Here is a 21360-nt window from a genome sequence, read left to right on the forward strand (position 1 = left end):
AATCAGTATGCCATGAACAGCTGAGTTTGTTCACACATCCTCACTATGGAGACATGTGACATGAAGTAACCTTTTGTAACGCATCACATTGAAGATGTGCCCAAAAGGACAAGAATCAATAGTGAACATGAATCAAATCAAAAACTGGTTCAACTTCTTTTATATTTCGGTTCCCACGCGGTTCAACTCCTCCTTTACATCTGCGCAGTACTTATGGACATACAGTATGTGTGCTGAGTCCAATTTGTGTGACTCGGCAGATATCTATTTAAACTGCCAGCTTAATTTATTCCCCATGTGCTGGACTCTAATTTTAAACGAGGTGCTAAATATACAGACAGTTTCCAAGCCAAAAGCAGAGATAGCTGCGTCATTGTGTCTGTCAGAGCCCAGTCAACCCCTGGAGGAGCCCGAGCGTGGAACATTCCAGGCAGAAACCTTGTTGGTGCTACCATCTGCTGGCCGCTGCAGCCGAACAGGAGGAGGTCTCCATGGCGACGTCAGATGACATGGTTGGATGATTCGGATGGGCAAGTAGGTCGAGTGATCTTGATAAAGCATCATTGTAAAACCAGGTCAGAGGGAAGCAGACAGACGTACAGTATTTAAAGGGTTATGGATGCAGAGCTGCAACAAATAACGACGTGATCAGAACACTGCGGTGGTTTTAGTTCCTATTGTTGCTAACAGCTTGTTTACATCTCTGAGTTTGCTTCATCTTTTGCTCCTGAAGCCACTTTAATACTTTGGAACCAAAACTTCTTTTTTCCTCAGTTAACTTTTTCTTTTATTATCATTTTCTTTGCTAAATAAACTAATTATGACCCTTTTAAAAACAATATTCCTGTAATGAATAAATAAATGTAATGAATCATGCTATAATCAGATTCATCTTGTAATACTGTGCATACCCTCAACAAAAATAACTGAAAAATGGATTCAATTAATGACAAATTTGGAAAAAATACGTAGAAACTGATCAATTATTTTTTTTAACAAACATGGTATCTATATATCTATATTATTTTTATTATATATTATACTATTATATTTATTTACCTTTTTAAAAAATATAATTCTAATTCAACATTCAAACCCTCATTGAAGTGTTGCAGTTGGGATCAGAGGATCCATCTTTTTCCCCACAACATCCACAAGATGGAGCCCCTGATCAAAGTAATTTTCTGCGTGATATCTTCAGTTGTCTTGACTGCCTGGTTGTGTTGGCTTTTTTTTTTTTTTTAATGTTGTCATGAATGCACTTTAAAATACTTCAGCAAAATGGAAAGTATAAAAAAGAGAATGAAAATGAGGACATCCAAATTTTATTCCTGACCAAAATACAAACATATATCCTATCAGGAAATTATTTTATATATGATTACATTAAATGGAAATCACATACATGTTTACTTTAACATTTTCTCATATAACTGGACTTCTAACCAGCCTAGTGGACGTTTCCAGCACCAGGTCATCAGCCTAAGGCTCTAATGAACTCCGCTGAACTAAAATACTGCACTAGAGATACTGCAGGTGTATTATAAATATTTTACAGACTCACATTTCATTAAAGATTGATAATGCAAACGAGTTGTCATGTTATCAAACAGTAAATATGCCTTCAATCATAAAAGACTGAGAAGGTTTAAAGGTAGTTTGACTTAAAATAATTTTTTCCATTTTTTTTTACTGTGTAAATACACATAAAAAAAAACACCCTCTTATGTGTCAAAGGTCATCACTGTGTTTTTGTGCTCACCTCTAAAGCCAACAGCCATCATGTCGAGTGTAAAGTATATACCGCAGTAGCTTGAACGTCTTTAGTCGCTCTTGGCCCGCTGATATCGGAAACTGAGAAAAAGGGAGACTTAAAATCATATAACACACCTAAAAATGTCTCAGTTATGAAGTAGGGGAAGGACTTAATATTTTCCTTTTTCATTCATCAGTCCAGAGCACTGCCTCTGGTGTTTTATTTGTACACACATGTAAACACCAAGGAGACAAGGCATCCTCTACTATAGTCATTCTCTTTTGGATACTTTGAGAGAAGGAGAGCAAAACTTTTATTTGTCATATATTGATTACCATCCAAACCAAGTACAATTAGAGTGTCAGCGACCCAAACCTTCACATCTGCTTTGTGTTTTTGTTGGCCTGCTAGTTGCTAGGTTCTCCCCGATCACGTTTAGTTGTCTTGGCTCAAGACTCTCATAACGTAATGCTTATAGCTGAATATCTCTAAAGTGACTGTACAAATTCGCAGGCATTCCTGCTATTTTCTGTGAGGCAGACAAGTAAAAGCTATGACCACATCAGCCTTTAGATCCTCTTTAGTCATGAAGGAAACTACTTCTTGAACCCACAGTTGACATTGTCATGACTAATTTACGACTGACCAGATCTGAATGTTTTGTTGCTCAGTTGGGACAGTAGGTCACTGCTGGATAGACTTTCTAAGCATCAGTGAGTCAGGTCTCAACAAATACTGTGTAAAAACATTTGGTGCAGACTTTGGTCTTCAGAGATAGTCTGATCTACAATACAAAGAGTACAAAGAGAGAAAACACATCAAGGGAATAGATTTACATTTTGATTAATACACTTATTTGCTTTCCTACTCAGAGTTAGATGAGAAAATCAATACCTCTCTTCCTTGTGTACGCTAAATATTAAGCTATAGCCAGGTTAGCTTAGCTTAGCATAAGGACTGATAATGTGGAAACATCTAGCCAGGCTCGGTCTAAATGTGACAAAATCAAAACTCACTTATTAAACCGTTGTCATTTAATCGTTACATATTGTTGGAACGGGAGCAGAAACTTCCTGGATATTTGTTGTTGCCAGTGATTCAGCTAAAAAACACACTTAACTCCCCGTAAAACCACAAAACTGAACTGAGAAATGCTACATTTTATTGATTATGAGTTCAGGTTTTTATTTGTAAGATGAAGAATGTGCTTTTATCAAAAATGGCATACAGTACCAGTCAAAAGTCAAGACACCCTCACATGCACTGGTTTTTCTTTATTTATATTTCTTTCTTCAAAGTTTTGAACTTTGAAGGAGCACATCACTACTTTAAGACATGAAGGTCAGTCAATCTGGAAAATTTCAAGAACTTTGAATGTATCCTCAAGTGCAGTCATCAAAACCATCAAATGCTATGATGAAACTGGTTCTCATGAGGGCCGCCCCAGAAAAGGAAGACCAAGAGTTACTTCTGCAGAGGATCAGTTCATTAGAGTTACCAACCTCAGAGACCACAAATTAACAGCACCTCAGATTAGAGCCACATAAATGCTTCACAGAGTTCAAGCAGCAGAAACATCTCAACACCAACTCAGAGGAGACTGCGTGAATCAGGCCTTCATGGTCGAACTGCTGCAAAGAAGCCAATACTGAGGGAGAACAAGAAGAAGAAGAGAATTGCCAGGGCCAAGAAACATAAGGACTGAACATTAGACCAGTGGAAATCTGTACTTTGGTCTGATGGGTCTGAATTTGCGATTTTTGGTTCCACCTGCCATGTGTTTTTGAGACACAGAAAAGGTGAGCAGATGATTTCTGCGTGAGTCATTTGAAGCATGGAGGAGGAGGAGTGATGGTGAACCAGCATGGCTACCGCAGCATTCTGCAGCGACATGCCAACCTATCTGGTTTGCACTTAGTGGAACCATCATTTGTTTTCAACAGGACAATGACCCCAAACACACCTTCAGGCTGTGTAAGGGCTCTTTGACCAAGAAGGAGAGTGCTGCATCAGATTACCTGGCCTCCACAATTACCCCACTTAAACCCAACTGAGATGGTTTCGGATGAGCTGGACTGCAGAGTGAAGGAAACGCAGCCGACAAGTGCTCAAAACCTCTGGGAACTCTTTCAAGATTGTTGGAAAACCATTTAAGGTGACGACCTCATGAAGCTGACTAAGAGAATGCCAAGAGTGTGGGAAGCAAAAGGTGACTACTTTGAAGAATCTAAAATATAAAACATATTCTGTCTTTTTTTGTTTACTGCATAATTCCATATGTATTCCTTCATAGTTTTTATTTCTTCAATATTAATCTACAATGTAGAAAATAATAAAAATAAAGAAAAAACATTGAATGAGAAGGTGCTGTTGAACTCATACCTGAATGCAAATAATCTTATTCACAGAATATTTACTGTGGTAATGTTGCAGTAACCAGTTTCTCGCTCCCCATTCTCACCTTTTAATTTTTTCCATTAAGATTATAATGCAGTAACCATTGCGCATTTATGAGATGATACAAACATATTCCCTCTTGTCCCACTTCGACAAATCCCCAACAGAGTGTGAGCCTCAATTTAGAGAACCTATGATTTAGTATAATCAAAGTGATGGGAATGTCAGGGTTTTTGTTAATTAAATATCAATCATTTTAATTAAATCAGTCTCTGATCACTGAGGCAGACTATTGGGTCTGAATTAAATAAGCAAAGTGGGAAAGGGCAATTCAGTCTTAATGGCTTAATCTGCCAGAGGCCAATGAAAGCTAACATTTATTGTGAGGAAACAGTGTCTACGTTTGGTCATACATTTTGAGGCTTAATGTCAACAATATAACCGATAGGCTTTTATTTTGTGCATGGTACCCCTGCTGTCACGAATGTTTTTCAGCATGAGCTGGCCAGATTTATTTCGAGTAATAAGCAACAACAGACTGGCCTTTCTTAGTAGACACAGAGGTTTACTGTTTGTGCTGTTCTTTACTTGCCATGATGTGATAAAGCAACACTTTGTGCATGATTGCTTACATAAGAGTAAGACAGATATCCATCCATATTTTGTACATCTGTCATTCATGCATCTATCTAACACACCTAGGCTCCGGTGTATGCTTGTAGTCTAGTGACAATATATTTGGTTACTGTCACGCAGGTGCACAGTGTATCTGATTCTGTTTTTTTTTGGTATGTAAGCAAATCCTTCCTGGTTTCTGCTCTTTTAAACCAGGTCAAACTCCAGCCTCATGTAACCTATACAGAAAGTGAAAGGCCCCTGGACATCTGAGAACGAGACAACAATAACTGCTCTTCCCTCCATCGGTGCAATACTGATCATGACTTCATTTTAATGGTTACAGTGTCATTACCATAACTTATTTGGTCCCACCAACAGTATATGATAATTATAATGATAGATAAAATTGAATAAAAGTCTTTTTGTCAATATAGCTTTCTCTAAATACTAAACAGGAAATGAAATAACTTTCGAAAATGTGTTTCCATTCACACTTTTGGGAAATCATATTTTCATGCTTATTTTGTTCATAACGAGTCAGATTCTGGCTACAGGTTACTTTCATGGAAGCATTATCAGTATTAATAAGGGTGTCATTAACATGGGATAATCACTGTGTGTGTGTGTGTGTGTGTGTGTGTTTAAAGGTGTATGTGTGTGTGTGTGTGTGTGTGTGTGTCACAGGCAGTTTTTGTTTTGTACAAGGCTGTGAATCTTCTTGTAGATCTTGAGCATGCATAAGAATACCCTCCATATATGTGGCAGTTCGTTTGCACGTGTCTGTGTGTATTTCTGGGCGTGTATCTGTGGTTGTATGTATGTATGTGTGTGTGTGTGTGTGTGTGTGATGGCAAGGATGCATGTTGACAATGTGTCTGCCGGCACACATTTTGTGTGTGTCTGTGTGTACACTGCTGTGTTCCAGCTGTCTGAGTGGATAAGGCTCAGTGGGCGGACAAACACTGCAGTGGATGTCTCTCTCTCTCTCTCTCTCTTTCTCACACACACACACACACACACACACACACACACACACACACACACACACACACACACACACACACACTCATGGAATAGCTTTGGGGACTGTGCTATAATAGGGAGTGTCTGAGAGCATTGAGTCAGCAGGGGTTTGACAAGACCACAGATCACATCTTTAGTGTGAAGTGCTCTAAAAATGAAGATGAATGAAACACTGAGAACAAGATGTATTATGCAACATAGTGTTATTAATGACTTATCTGTTGTGGAGAGATAACCTTTTGAATGCTACCTTTAGGACATATTGCCCATACAAAGTTTATATCCCAAGATTGTCATCTTCAATTTTTATTTCTTATTTTTATATTTTTTTTTATCACATACTATAACACATTTAACAGGTGTATAACATGCTTATGAAAAACAAAAGACAACAATCAGAACCAATGCTTTTTCCTGCTTATCAAACTCTTGAGCTGCCCTTTAAAGTTTTCCCTTTCAAAACAATACTTATTACGACGTATCATTTCAATGTTTATGATTCATTAGTTTGATGCACAAGAAATAACCCAAATGACAAAAATTCATGGACCCGAGAAATGTTTCTAATTAAGCCTTGAGCGCTCCATCTCAAGGGGAAACCAGCAACAAACTGCTTCACCAGCTTCAGATCCTGAGCAGCCGGGGGAATCCGACTGTACAGCACAGAATTTAAATGATGACAGAAAAACTTACTAAGTGCTTTCTGCCACCAAGCTCATTAAAACACAACATCAATCCAGAGACTCTCTAACAGCTGACTGGATGGCGATCACACAGAAGTTCCTCTTTTCTGGGCATCACAGGACATTTCCCAATACAGAAGAGAAGATTTAATACTATACACAGTAAACTCTTCTTCATGTGTACAATAACACTGGATGAGTTTGTTACACTCATTTGACATTTAGCTCAAATTAATTTCACATTTTCACTGGATTTTTTTCTCTCCCCATTTTACTCTGGGCACATGACTTTCAGCAGTGCTCCCTGATAAATATCCTTTCAGTAATAAAGCGAATGAACGTAAGACACAACAGTAAATGTCAAGCGTTCCCAAATGATATGATATGATATCCCAAATGATGATACAGCTGTGGTTGCAAACACAGCAATGCAATTGCAAAGGTAGCAAACCGAGATTTCCGCACAATTAGATCTCTGCAATGTAGCAAACTGTAAAATGTGGGGCAGATGTATGTATGTGTTAATAAAACTATGACTGAATCCTTCGGTTTTAACAGCTGGCAGTGAAGAAAAAGTCTGTAGAAAAATATATAGTCAGCCATCTTGAGGGTTTAGTGTCAACTATTCAGCAGTTAAACATAACAGGACCCGTCAGGACCTTTTTTCTATCCTTGTGTTTTACGGCTCACATCGAGTGTGTGAGGTCAACACACACTTAAAAGTACTCTATAAACTCAGTACTTCACAGCTGCTGCACTTTCCAAGTTTTGGCTAGCTTAACACTTTGTAGCTGAGTGTGACACAGGCACTGGACAACCTCCATCACATCCCAAACTCAAACAATATCAGAAGGCATAAGCGTAGTCCATTAACCTCCATTAAGTTCCCTCATCGTGTATAGGATCTCTGCCAATTGTAAATGGCATGGATATTATGGGAACACACTGGCATTCGTTTACATGTACTGACGCTGCGGTAGCGGAAAGCCCTCCCCCCTGCGCTCCCCCCCAGCCCCCTCCTCCTTGCGGCGAGCTGCTTCGCTCTCTCCTCTGCAGCGAAAAAGTCTGTGGTCGCCCTGAAGAATTCCAGCAGAGCTCTGTGGCTCCAGTTGGTCCCACGACTCTCCATCCCACTGTTAGGCGCAGCCGCAGAACTGAATGCGCCAAGTGCACCAGCGGCTCTCCCCTCAGACTGGGTGGAGAAACCACAGTGACCTCCACGGTCAGTTAGGAGGAGGAAAAAATGCGGGTTTGTCTCAAAGAGTTCCAATGGTACTGTGGATTGGGTGTCTCCGCGGACAGGGTCATCATGAGCGCACACACTCAGAACAGGAATAGCCACTTCGTCCACATCTCTCAAGGGTTCGTTGCGTTCCCAGTAAGCATCCCAGGTTCCTGAAGCATTGCTGCTACTGCTGGGCCCCGTTGGTGCTGCTGGTGCAGAGCTCCCGTGTCCAGTCTGACAGAACATCGCCTCCTCCAGGCCACGTAACGAGCAGCTAGAAAACAGGGTCTCTGTTTGCAAGGTCTCACCCAGCACCGTCTTGTACCTATGGATATTATCCGAGGGCATACACGCACACACACACACGCACAACAAAGAACAGAGACACACAAATAACGGAGACAACAAGAGAAAACCAGTAAATCAATTTTGAAGAGCTGCATGTGTCTCATATTCCCTTCGTGGCATTGATTAGAGAATCTTTACCTGGGTCACGATGTCTCTCGGAATCAATGACTTGACACTGAGCAGGCCATCTGTTGCTACAGTAACATGATTGTTTCCTTAATTGTTAGTGCCTTTCCAGTAAATGGTTAGTGAGCACTTACATCTGTTTTCTGACAATCACCTTTTCAGCTCTGGCTCCCTTCTGGCTGAATGAAATATATAATTATCCGTGTTTCAGTGTACTCTGATTTTCAAATGCAAGAATTCATGCAGAAGCTTCATGAAGCTGTGTTTTTTTTTTTTCATCATCTTCTTGTCACTGTGATATATTCCCAACAGTGAACTGAAAGAGGAGAAGGAGCCATTTATTTTCCTTCTGGCTTCCTAAACTCATTATCCTCACTTGCACTTGTTTGTCTCACAATGCACTGCATTCTAAAAGGACAGGATTTGTATTTACTGCATATCTGCACCCAAGAAATCTCTTTTTCTCTCTTTCCAGTTAAATACAATATTAATTTCACAGTTTCTGGCCATTGTACTGGTGAGTACTTTAGTTAATAGTTAATTGCTGACATCTGGGATCATAGCACTGTCACTAAAAGGAAGTCATACACCCTGGGTTGCCAGGTTTTGGGCCACTTTTAGTCAAGTGTTGCTGTGGGCTGAATGTTTTGGCCACTGGTTGAGCAGACCTTGTACCTATCTTATACCTATATTTTGGCAACGGTATTAATCGGGCTGCACTTTAAAAGTAGTGTGTATATTTTGGCAGGGGTATATTTTGAGTTCTGGTAGTGGGCTGGTTTCTAATTGGTTTTATTGGTTGTTGGGCTTGTTTTGTCAACAGACATCCTGCATACGGAACAAGAGACACAAGAGTTACGGACAAGCACTCTTCTTTTCTTAGGAATGTTGCTAACTAAGTGAATTGACCCAGAAGTACGTAGGTTACGGATAAGAGCAGTGTGAATTCTCTGAATGCTACGGAAAGGTGCCTCAGTGCTTCCTTTTTTATTTCTTTTAGCAGAGAATAAACTGGATCATCCTTTACGAAAGGAAAGCTGTCCAGCAATTCTGTGTGGCAGCAACATTTAAAGCAACGCACCATCCGGCTCTTCACAGAAACAAATGATCAACATGGCTGACAAGCCTAGTAATCTACCGCATATGTATACCCAATGATATACAGAGGGAGCATGGAAATTTGAGAAAAATACTGTATCAATAGCAAGTTTAAGATTAAGATTTTGCTAAGAAAGCATGTGTTAGAAAAACTCTGGCATTATGAAATGTAAAATGCGTTCTTCCTTGTTTGTTCTTGTCTTTTTTATCTTTGTTTTCCATTGCCTATATCTGTTTATGCCTTTGTGTTATCAATATCAGTTATCAATTCTCCTTTACATCTTTTCTTGACCTCATGATATTTGTGTGTTAGGAATTAGATGATAGGACATCTATCTAATTTAGGACATCTATTTTTTTTCACTATATAACCTCAACCAGACAATCAAGCTCATTTCTACAGACTCCTGGATTAGCTAAACATCTTTCTGGTTCATGCTGATGTTGTTGTGGTCGAAGAGTTTAGCAACCACTTTGGTGAGCACAATATTATCATAAAAAAGAAATGAAGGCTAAAGTTGTAGTTGTAATGACCCAGTATCATCATCAGCCTACAAAGTCATGTTCGCTTGAATCTTTCTCTTTTCTTCACTGGTATCACTAACATTTTGCCCATCCCCTTCCCTAAATACCTAACCGATACCATGTATCCCTCCCTGTGCAGATCTTCTTCCTCCCTCCATACCTGCTGAGACATATCTTCTGGTAGAGCACCAGTGCCCACTGCAGGGGCCAGCACAGCCCGCTCTCAAACCAGCTCTGGCAACGGAACACTGGTGACAGGCAGACGGCCGCTGTCACATAGCTGGATGATCCACACTCCCCAAGGTAAGACAGGAGAAGACCCGACCCGGTGCTCTCGCTCACTGCGTACAGTCTCCCTGCAGGCTGTCGGTAGCGAATGTAGCGTACAGCCTCGCGCAGATCTGCAGGGTCACCAAACTGCTGCAGTTTGAGGGTGGTGAGCGGGGTGCTGTTGTGGCTGCGGCGGTTGAAAACTGCCGGAAGGTAGCCATGGGACAGTGCAGTTTCACACAGCTGTAGATAGAAGGAGTAGAAAAGAAATCACATAAAGAGGTGTTAGAGATTGGGACCATTATGGGAGAATTGGTTATGAATGCTGTATTTAGTACGTTAGCTCTTTTGAATTCAATATGGACTTTTCACTCATAAGACAAGATGGGAAAGATGGGAATCCATTTAGGTAATATTACAGAGAAAGGACCTGAAATGTTTGACGGTTGCCATGCGACATATTTTACATATGCTCTGCCTCCGTAAACGAATTATATGTTTTGTCTCTCAGAACAGGCCACAGTTTGGCCTGGTCTGCTGCTTGTAATACCACAGGAATAAACAATGGCTCCTTTTAGAAATCACTTTCCATTTTGCTCCACTAAATGTCTTTGCCGTTGTAACACCTGAAAATGCACGGTGTTACTTTTTATTATATGGAAAAAGAAATAACCAGCTGCTGAGGGAAGTGAGAACACAGTAAAACTACAGGATTACGTGTTGCTCCCTTTTACTGTGCTGCTTAACCATGCTTAGTGTACAACATAATACTACAGAATAGGCTCAACTGTCAGCACTGCTTTGGTAAAGAAAAAAGTTGTCATACCACTAGTCATTCCCTTATAGTTTCACCTATTTCTGATTTTAGACTGTTGGTGAACCAACTCTGATGGGACAGATATACAATATTAGGTTACTTACTGTGGTATTACAGTTTTTTTTACTGATGATTCTCCGCAAATAAGACCATCCTGAGACAGTTTAGCCTAAATAAGTCAGTGGAAAAACATGGAGCCTTCTCTTGCTGACTGTTAGCATCTACTTGTCAACTTAAAATGTCTGCTTGCTCATACTTAGAAATCAATTTTCCATTGTAAAAGAGTAAGAATGTGAAAAAACAGTAAAGATTTCACTCATGGAAAAAAAACTGCACCATGTGTAACTGCTGATCTAACAGTATGTACCAGGTAATAACCACGTAAAATGATATATGAGAAGTTTGTCTTTAGCTACAGCCACTTTGCCTTTAAGTGGAGAATGTGCAGACATTTGAAAATGGTCTCAGACACTGTGGAGGTTTTGGTGAGGGCCAATATTATGTACAATCTAATTAACTTAAGATGATGTCCATGAAGGCCACAGCCAGCTGGTCCGCTCAGAGAGCCTCAGCCTGTGATATTCAGCTCTCCTTGAGCTGGCACACAAGAGCAAAAGGGGCTTGATCTCATGTAAAACTGATGGGAAAAACAAATTACATCAACAAGCCAATTTCATAAAGGAGGTATCATTGAATATGTGTTTTTCAGATCTCTAAAATGTTTTTAGAGACGACTTTTTTTGTCAAAAAGCCTTTTCATCTTTCATCAATTTCTTTTGCTTTCAAGACTCTCAGAGTTCTGGTTCTCTAAAATTAGTGGCCCTGTTGTTGGAAAACAGAATAAAGATATAACTTATAAACATATATAATACATATTTAACTTTATTGTGTAGCCTTGGCTGCAGGGTAGCTCATTGTAAACATCACTTCATTCACTAAATCCTCGTATGTGTTCAGCAGAAAAACAAAAATATCAGACCATAGTACACCAAACAAAATGACATAACACATAAATTACTCCGAAAAGCTCTCCATGCAGAGATAGAATGAAAATTACAGATTGCTCCAGTAAAGGCTCTGAATATAACCAGTAGAATAAATCATACATGCCAGTATATACTGTGTCACTCTGCTTCATCTGAGCATAGGAGAGATGGAGTTTAGTTTCTCATGCAAACGTTTGTGGATAGAAACAACGGTGGGGCTATGGTGGCTCGTGCAAATCTAATGTATATTTGAAATGAGTCACATTCTGCTTTAAATCTGCAGAAATCCTATTTTATGCAGGGAGACCTGCAGAAACACTGCATTAAATATTTACCAGCTGAGAGAGGCAGCAGGAGCATTTTTGCCGCTCTCTGGTTGTCTATATGAAAAGAGGATTTACTCAGCTACATGACTTGGCAGTAGAAAGATCTCAGCAGAGCTAATGCACCGGAAACATTCATTCACTCATTCATTGGCCTCCTCCCTAACTCACTCCATAGATAACGCTTGGAATCGTTGTAACTCAAGAGGACCGCAGGAGAGGAGAAGACAGAAATTTCAAATGAATATGAATCACTTGAGTTCAGTTCAACTCCCAAAGATATTGAGATACACAATTGGATTTTTCCGAGTTCAAACTGCATACGAGAGCAGGGGCTGAGGAGTGATGAATGTTGTGGCTGAGAGTAAATTAGGTGAGCTGAGTGTGACATGATTTTGTCCTGCTTATGCCTTCCTGCTCAGGGATTAGTACAGCGACACTGTGTAAAGTAACGTCAGCCATTGTAGCGATGCACCCAGAGCAAAGGGCACAATGAGTGATGAGTAACAACTGCTGTGTTAGATACTAAACACACTGTGAGGATGGCAAATAAAATGTTTTTGTTAAAAGCGTTATTTCGTCAGGTAAAGATCACTAGACCCAAGTTCAGTAGATTAAGACATATTGCAAAGCCCTATCTGCTATATGATTTGTCTCTAAAACCTAAAGACCTACTTTTTGTTTACAAGTGGAACAATGACTCATGACCAAGGAAGAACAGGTTGGATAAATTATTAAACTGATGCCACCGCACTTGTCCTTAATGCTTCCTTAATGTGTCTACTTATTAGTTTTTATATTTATTCCGATTAAATATCGGAACTTGACCTTTGCATCGCAGAAAACAAAAAAAAAGAGAAATGAACAGCAGCTACTCAAACAGTTTTGTGCCAGAGCTGATAAACTGTCGGGTCTGTGACAAATTCCTTCAGCAGGGACTCCAGACACTGGACAACATGCCAGCTCTCACACACAGACCAAGAGGCATTTATTTTCCTGAGCCTCTGTGCTGAAACAAAGACATAAATACAGAAGGGCTCATGAAGTTCAACAACACTGGCTTCAAAACATCTTGAATAATGTGAGCTGCTTCTGTGAGACCAAACCTCATGTTTAACAAACTCCAGCAGCTTCATCGTGACATGTGGCCACAAATCAAGTTAATTAAGGATGTTATTCGATTAAAAGCCTTTTAGAGGCAACAAAGCATCTCACTACAATGCTCTGTCCTCTATTCAGGTCAATAGTTTGCCCAAATACTGTGCAACAGGACTGTGACACATGTCCAAAGAATGCATTTGCTCCTCTAAGTTAGATATACGCAGCAGGGCAGCAAGTTAAGAAGTCCTTTTTTGGGGTTTTTTTGTGTGACAATTTTGTTGATGCTCATTTGCATCCTCCAACATGATACTAGTATATGCTACTGTATTGGCTCTTCCAGCATCAGATGCATTTTAAACCAAAAAGTTAAATTCTTGATGAAAAGTTACCGTACTTGTTACATAAGAAATGCCATGATTGCCATCTTTGTAGTTCATAGGCAGTTTTTCTCTGCCCAACTTGCTGTATGAACCCTAAATATAGCAAGCAAAGAAGAGGCTGTTCCTTCTTTGATTTTCTTGCATTACAGCAGACAAACAGCAGCCATAGAAAAACAGCTTTTCTCTCCTTCCATCAAACATGGCAGCACTGCTGGAGAAAAGTGGCAAGTTAAAAAAATCATGATACCCTAAATATAGTGTGCTCTCAACTACACAATGGCAGACATAATGATGGATAAAATATACTTTGCAGTCATGAGACAGTTTCTTCCTCTGGCTCAGTTTCAAAGTGATAAGCATCCCAGACATGCATTCACAGGGGGAGAGTAGTTATTAATTATTGAAGATAACGCCACAGTAAAAGTATCAAGAACTGACTGAAAAATCCCAACCATCTTTAAAACTACCTCCTGTTCCTCAAGCCTCCATAAAAATGGATATTTTCATTGAGAGTCTGTTGCATTGTTCTTTTTGTAAAACTGAAATACAACACTGGAGTTTTCTGTCCAAATTATAAGGTAAAGACATAACAGTAAACAGTCCTGCCACATCCCGATGACCAGATTCTATATTCTACGTAGGGCTAAAATATGTGACACATTTTCATTTTGCTTCTGCCTCTGTCTACTCCACACACCAATTTTTGACAATTATGGGCTAGAATTCAGTGTATAATACTGTTCACCAAATATCTACGTAAGCACCTTCAATCTAGTGCTGAAAAACAGATCTTTACACTCATTATTCCATTTCAAAACCAGGAGCCAACAAAAAAAACAAGTCTACAGACTGCAGTCTATGTGAACAGGTCGGACATGGTGTGTTGACACCAAACTGTAAAATTTGCAAAGAGACGAGGGGACAGAAAACACCACTGTTTTCTTTTTTGCACAGTCATTGTTATTGGTTCCCTTTAAAATCTATGACGTGGTTTAATGTCCTATATTTGTACTGGGTTATGTGCTTTTTACTGCTCGTAACTTTTCTGTGATCGAGAAATTTCCGAGACTAGGACTGATTGAGTATTACTGCTACTATTATCTTCCTCACCGATCTAATCATGGCTGTTAATGGTAAAACTTTCTCACTTTTAACTGCACGAGTGCTAAGCTATTATCCCATCCCACAACGAATTTGGAAAATCCCAAAGCTGCTCTCTCAGCAATCCGAAAGTGAAAGGAATGGTCAGAAATACAATTATTTAAGTGTTGAAGGGAAAATTACACATAATGGCCAGATTATATCATACCTCATATCTATAAGTAATGAAAAATACTTGATGTGAGAATGGTTGCCAAAAGCACAATGAATAAAACACTTGTGAAAGTACTGTAACTAGGTCACTCAATTATGGTCAAACTGCTCACAAATCTATCTGCTCTGTCAGGAAAGTGTGATGCGTGTAAATCATATGAGGCGAGGCGGCTGCAACAGCTGGATGTCTGCCTCCAGGAACATTTATGGCCTTTCAACACATTGCTCTAAACAGAGATCACAGGCCTCCATGTCTTTACACACCTTCATTATATGAATTTGTCCTCTTTGCGTGATCTCTTTTCGAGGTTGTTGACAAAAATGGGTTAAAAGATTAGTTTTTATTGATGGTTGAGGTCAGGAGAAATAATCAGCTCATGGAAGGGGTCGCTGTCTTTGTAGACTTGCTCGGATTTGAGAGTCTGGATAACTGCAATGCTGGTTTAATGGAATAGTTTGGCATTTGGGAAATATGCTAATTCCCTTTCTTGCTGAAAGTTATGACAAGATTGATAGCGCTGAACCTACTGCAGCAGCTGGTTAGCTTAGCTTAGTACAAGAGCAGACACGTTGATTTTTAGTTATATGCTAGAGTAATTCTTTCTCAGGCAGAGTGAGTTATCGACAGTGATGACAAAACTCCCTGGAGTCACTGTGCAGGGCAAAATAAGTGGAGTGCTGCAGGGACTAAGTGTTTTTGTGGGCCAACACATAAGTTAGCATCTCCCTGGTTCCCTCGACAAAAACCCAATGTGATTTTGCCATTGGACTTATTATTGTTATTATTGCAGCAAATTATCAAAAGAATTGATAATAACACGTTTTGTTCAGCAAGATAATCTTCACAAATGAACAGCAGTTTTATAATTTTTGAAGTGTGAATGCAATTGTCTGATCTAAAAAGCTAACGTTAGGCTCAAAAAAACTACAACGCGGTCACAAGACTTCAACATCACTACTAAGCAACATTACAATCTGAAAAGAACTACAATCAGAAAATATAATAAATATTTAAATCTATCAGTTGGGAAGGTTGCATTTTACTAGTTTGCAAGGGCGCAAGTGTAAACACAACAAGAGCCCCTGAAGGCTGACTAGTGATTAGATGAGTTTCTGCGTTCAGCATGATTACTTTTAATGTGCCCGACAACCTCCGTAGTCTAATTTAGCCACTTGTTAGCAACTTCCTTTTATAAGCTACGTAAAAGCTTCCAAATCTTTACAGATGTATTTTATGTCGTAGAACAGAACAGGATAATCTCTTAAACTTGTGTTAACCCCGGACCTTATTGCAGGCATCTAACCACTGAACTAGAAGTGCAAAAATGCTAATTCATTTCTAGGTTTTAGGAATCATTCCGACAGCACTCTGCAGTTCGGCACATAACTCCCCATGTACAACCACAATGTGCAATTTCTACATTTTAGCTTATGTATGGATCAATCAAACAAGGTATAATGTCTTATTAGTGAACTTTAGAGGTGCTAATAGCTGGATTTTGTTACTTTCATACAGAGGCATGCCAGCTGTTTCTCCTTATTTCCAGTCTTTTTGACCCTAAACTAAACTAGCGCGCTACTGGTGGCACTTCATATTTACAAGTTAACTCTGAGCAAGCAGGAGAGTATGTATAGTTCCCTAAATGTCAAGCTACAGCCTTAAGAAATACATATTTATATATATACTGATGTAACTAACTAACCAGCTAACTGATCCAAACACGAAGTCATTGAAAAGACTGCATACAACTATTGTCATCAACATCCATCTATAACATCGCTTAGGTGGATGTGAATCATGCCAGACTACATGAAACAATGGAGCACACAAGACAAACTGAGGGTAAAAATGTGAATGATTTAAGAGGAGATCTCTCATTCATAAATTCACGAGTTCCTGAAATGTGCTGTGTAAAAGAGAAGGGGGACGGGGACCACAAGCCCACACTCTTCACAAAGAGCCTACATTCCCCTCGCTGTTTCTCCTCTGTGTCACAGATATAGACTCTCATGTGTGTGTTCTCACACAGACATGAGCTCTTTTTATCTTCCTTGTCTCTCAGACAGGCTCTCTCTCTCACACACACACACACACACACACACACACACACACACACAAACACACACATGCACACACACACACTGGGTTACACACTGTGAATGTCACCAGTGACAGAAGCAATCTTAATTGGTGTACATCCCTGGTGGTGCCTCAACTTCCAGCCCTCCCAAGCGTATCTGGGTGACAGCATCGCAAATAATTTCTACTCTGATGATGCCCCCCCCCCCCAAAAGGCACAGATTTGTCTAAATGTGACAATTACTTTTCATCTCCCTGTCATTTAGCTTTTTTCTCATCATGTTGGAGCCACCGAATATCTATAATGTTTTAACAATCTCTCTATTTTCCTTCCATTTTTGTCTCACTATTCTTTCTTCCCACTTCTTCTCCTCTCTTCTGTCCTCTATCCTTTCCTTTTCTTTCAGATCAACACAGTAAGTTACTCGCTCTAGATTACCACCGAGCACATTCGGTTTCGTTAGTTGGTATTAGGTTCTTGCAGAGTTGTTATTTCTGACACTGGGCTGACAGGGAGCCTCTGATGGATTTGCACACAGACCTAATAGTGTGAAATGAGCTAGTACGATGCCAGGTGCCCAGAGTAGCGCGAGAGCCAACAGGCATTCATGTGCAGCAGCGCTGCTCTTCCCCAGTCCACTCAAGTCAAGCGATGCTTTGTAATCCCCCGGTGAATTACCTCAGTCAGTGCATTGAAAGAGCGGTTGAAAGACTGGTGCTGCCTCTGCATCTGCTCCTTTTAGCTCTTTTTTCCCCTTCAAACTGAGCCTGCCATGGCTTAAGCTCCACTGATTGCCTTTGCCCAAATGACCATTGTTGATGCACACTGTCATCTTCCCTCATCCCCTTTTAATTATTGAACGTCTGACTTCTCTTTACTTTGTTCGAATAGCATTTGTCTGTGCACGCATTAAATCTGTAGAACATGTCTCAATTTTTTGCCCTCTGAATTTGACTTACTCTGTTATTTATCTATTTCTTTCTTTATTTATCTATTTTCTTTTCATCTCTGTTATAGTTATTTCCTGAATTTCCCCTAGTAGATGAGCATCTATCTATTTAGTATTACTCTGTGTTTCAGCTATGAAAATGCTCTCCTCTACATTTTCTAAGTGTGGAAATGCTACTGTTAGTGTGTGTGCTATGAATAGGACCCAATGCACTTAAATGTAGCTAATGCGCTCAGACATGCAGACACTATGGAAACTGATATTTCTAACATCAATACGGAATATTTAACATTTATCTCTTTGGTGATGTTAAGGATGAGCTACACTCTGTTCACTAGTCAGCTGTATGAAAAGTTTGACTTATTCTATGACTTTTTTTATGATAAAAATCTCCTTGTCTCTATCTTTTTAATGACTTGCTGTTCAGTTTACTCATGAACAGAATTTACCTATAGTTATCAAAGTACTATCATCTCTATAATGGGTTCATTTTACACTATGAAGTCAGTGAGGGAAGCCAAAGAGCACAGGTTACCTTTAAAACATTTCTAGTGATCTTCCCAAAAGAGTTTGGGATGATAAGCAGAACTGGGCTGGTGGAGTGACTGGACGTCCTGCGTCGTTTCTGGTAGGATGGCACTGCCCAGTCCAAGGCCACCAGCCCGTCGTCGCTCAGCTGCAGGTTGTCCCGCACAAACTGAACCGGGTTGTCGTACGGCCAGCACGCCTCGTACACGCTCTGGAGGAAGGCGCTTGCCCGCCACGTCCACCCGACACACGGCGAGTAATTATTGAAAGTCCTGCAGTGCTTCAGGAGATAGTTTGCCAGCGCGGACGGTTTGCAGATTAGTGCCACGGTGCGTGTTGCCTCGTCGGTCCCCGCAGCCGCACGGTCGTCGCTCCCCTCTCGCTCTGAGCCGCACCTCCCGCTCTTGCGCCTCGTCGCCTGTTGTGAAATGCCAGGTCCTTGAAGCAAAGCGTCCGCCTGGCTCTCGGTGCCAAAATATTTGGAGCCTGGCCAAATTAAGACCACCAGGATCACAACGCACAGAGCCACGAGCCATTCCAGCGTTGGCATGGTTGGGGAGAACAGAAGTGAGCCCAGCACGGAGGCTTCCCGCACCCTATTCTGGATGTCAAGTTAATGATTATACATTCATATTATAGAAAATAGTCCAACCATGCTCAGTCTTACAGTGTGCCGATCTTCGACGCTCAGTTCGTCAGTGAAGTTTGGTGCTTCGCTCCGGTGCCAAGGCGCACCAGCTCCTCGTTGTTTTGTGGGCGTGCTGTGTGTTACACCGCGTGTCTACCCTCCAGCTCATCCCAGACCTCCATGTGTCAGTGTCTATTGCCACTTTTTAATAAACGAGGAGGTCCCGTCCATGTTTCATGCATTCAACGCCAAATGGTGCTATGACCGACCCTGTCCAGGACTGCGCTCGACTGGTGCTTCAGCTCCGAGCGCAAGAGACGACTGTGAGCGACGCTCCCTCTAATGCTCGAAACGCCTCCCGTCATGTCCAACCCCCCTCAGAGTGAGCAGGTAGTCCGTGCACACGAGGATCACTGCTGCTCTTGGCCTTCCGCTTTAATTGCTTTCAGTGCACCCATGTGCTGGGAGGAACATCTTGAGACTGTATCTCTGCATCCGTGTCAGGTCAAACTCCCCCTATTGCTTGCTCTTGCGCGCCAGAGACAGTCTAATGCGCACTGTGATTGTTGTGAGTGAATTCCTTGAGAATTAATTTGGCAACATGTGCACACCGTGACCGTGTGAATGCACACAAACACGCACACACGTACTTCTATCTTTGTGAGGACATTCATTGACAAAATGCATTCTCCAGCCCCTTACCGCAGCCTTAACCATCACAACTAAATGTATAAACCAAACCCTTAACCTAAAGTTAGCCTAAATCATAGTTGTAACCCCTAACCTTAAAACCAAGTCTTAACCCTCACACGGCCCTTTGAAGTTATGAGGTTGGGCCAAAATGTCCTCATTTCCCAAAAATATCTTCACTCTGCTGGTAAAATCCATGTTCCAGTCCTCACTATGCAGTTCAAGAACACACACACAGATACACTTCCTCCCACAATGTGAAGCAGTCAATGAACTAAGGAGCATTTACATCAACAAATTCAACTCTGTAATCTCAGATTTCAAAGAGTTTAATGAGCGGTCCAAATTAAAAATCCTTTTAGGAGGAGAAGACTCGCTTTTATGTACTCACTTACATGCCACAGCCTATAGGGACAAGGAATGACCAACACACACACATTCACACACAGTAATGTAACTTGTTAAGTATGTTTCTGTTTGAAACAACTTTAGATTCAGTGTCTCAGTTTTCTAACTGTGAGTTGAAAGAAATGGTGAAAGTAGGCCAATGTTCTTTGGACATGCAGATTGTGATGTACAGTGAGCGCTGCAGACATCCAGTGTGATTCAGGCTTGTTACACTTATGTAATGTGATAACCTCCTCTCTGCTATTGTCCTGACCCCCTCTTCTTTATACTGTCTTTGAAACCCAAACAGATAAAAAATGGGCCTTTGCATTGAATATTCATAAAAATGGAGACTATCATCAACAAAGGAGCCTTCTTTTCTTCTGTGTTAAGGAAAAGGTATTTGAGCAACAGGCTAAAATAACACTTTCCCTTCCTTTTTAATCACATTATTGTAAGCTTCACAAGCTGAACCATAGTTGTTATTGTATGTTATTCAAAGATCCACAGAATAATCAATTCACATATTAATTTAGTCACAAACACACTTTAGTACTTCTTATGTAAGGTTGATAGAATTCATGGAAAGCTGTGCCTTTGCCATCTGTTTTTGAGGAACATTATTTGGACACTCATTTAACCAATGGCTGCATAACAAGGCGCTGCAGCCTGCTGATCATAAATTAATGGTGGTGTGGACAAGTGAGAGAAAACAAACCAACATGGAAAATAACAAGACAGTAGATGGTTGTGTATTTGCTCCAATTTTCAATGCCACTCCATTCCTCTGGATTAGCCAATGGAAAACGAAAACAAATGGCAGATTGGGAGATACCAAGCCAACGAGCGAAGAGAGCGAAATGAGACACAAACACTCATCGTGAGGCACTTCCCTTTTGTGTGCGATACTCATCTCAGTCGCTGCAGCCCTACAGAAGCGCTTGACTTGCAGCTGTGGCGTCTCTTTCCTCCTCCATATGTTGTAAGTCCTCAGCACTGTATTCTGCATTATTATCCCTGAATGTCTGATTCAAGCATCAAACTGTTAAAATCCTTTTCTTTCAGTCAGGCATAAAGAAAATGCAGAAGTACAATCTGTGGTTCGAA

General features: G+C 40.6%; 1 protein-coding gene across 1 annotated transcript; it reads right to left on the reverse strand.

Annotated features, from left to right (window-relative positions):
* Positions 1–6124: 6124 nt before the first annotated feature.
* Positions 6125–19541, reverse strand: abhd15a (abhydrolase domain containing 15a). Its single transcript, XM_070829397.1, has 4 exons — positions 19446–19541; positions 18556–19149; positions 9960–10312; positions 6125–8027 (listed from the first exon to the last, which is right to left on the reverse strand). Exons 1-4 carry the CDS (start codon positions 19539–19541, stop codon positions 7367–7369), a joined length of 1704 nt encoding a protein of 567 aa, XP_070685498.1. The 3' UTR covers positions 6125–7366.
* Between the last annotated feature and the right edge of the window lie 1819 nt (positions 19542–21360).

This window comes from Pempheris klunzingeri, chromosome 4 (assembly GCF_042242105.1).
Source record: "Pempheris klunzingeri isolate RE-2024b chromosome 4, fPemKlu1.hap1, whole genome shotgun sequence".
NCBI lineage: Eukaryota > Metazoa > Chordata > Actinopteri > Acropomatiformes > Pempheridae > Pempheris > Pempheris klunzingeri.

Bases quoted from the DNA above. Each gene is read 5' to 3' on its own strand.
- abhd15a (XM_070829397.1), bottom strand. From the start codon at position 19,541: ATGACGGGAGGCGTTTCGAGCATTAGAGGGAGCGTCGCTCACAGTCGT. The intron at 19,150-19,445 runs GTCGGTCATAGC...CTTGACATCCAG, and splicing joins CGAGCGCAGTCCTGGACAGG to AATAGGGTGCGGGAAGCCTC. The intron at 8,028-9,959 runs GTATGGAGGGAG...TAATATCCATAG, and splicing joins CAGAAGATATGTCTCAGCAG to GTACAAGACGGTGCTGGGTG.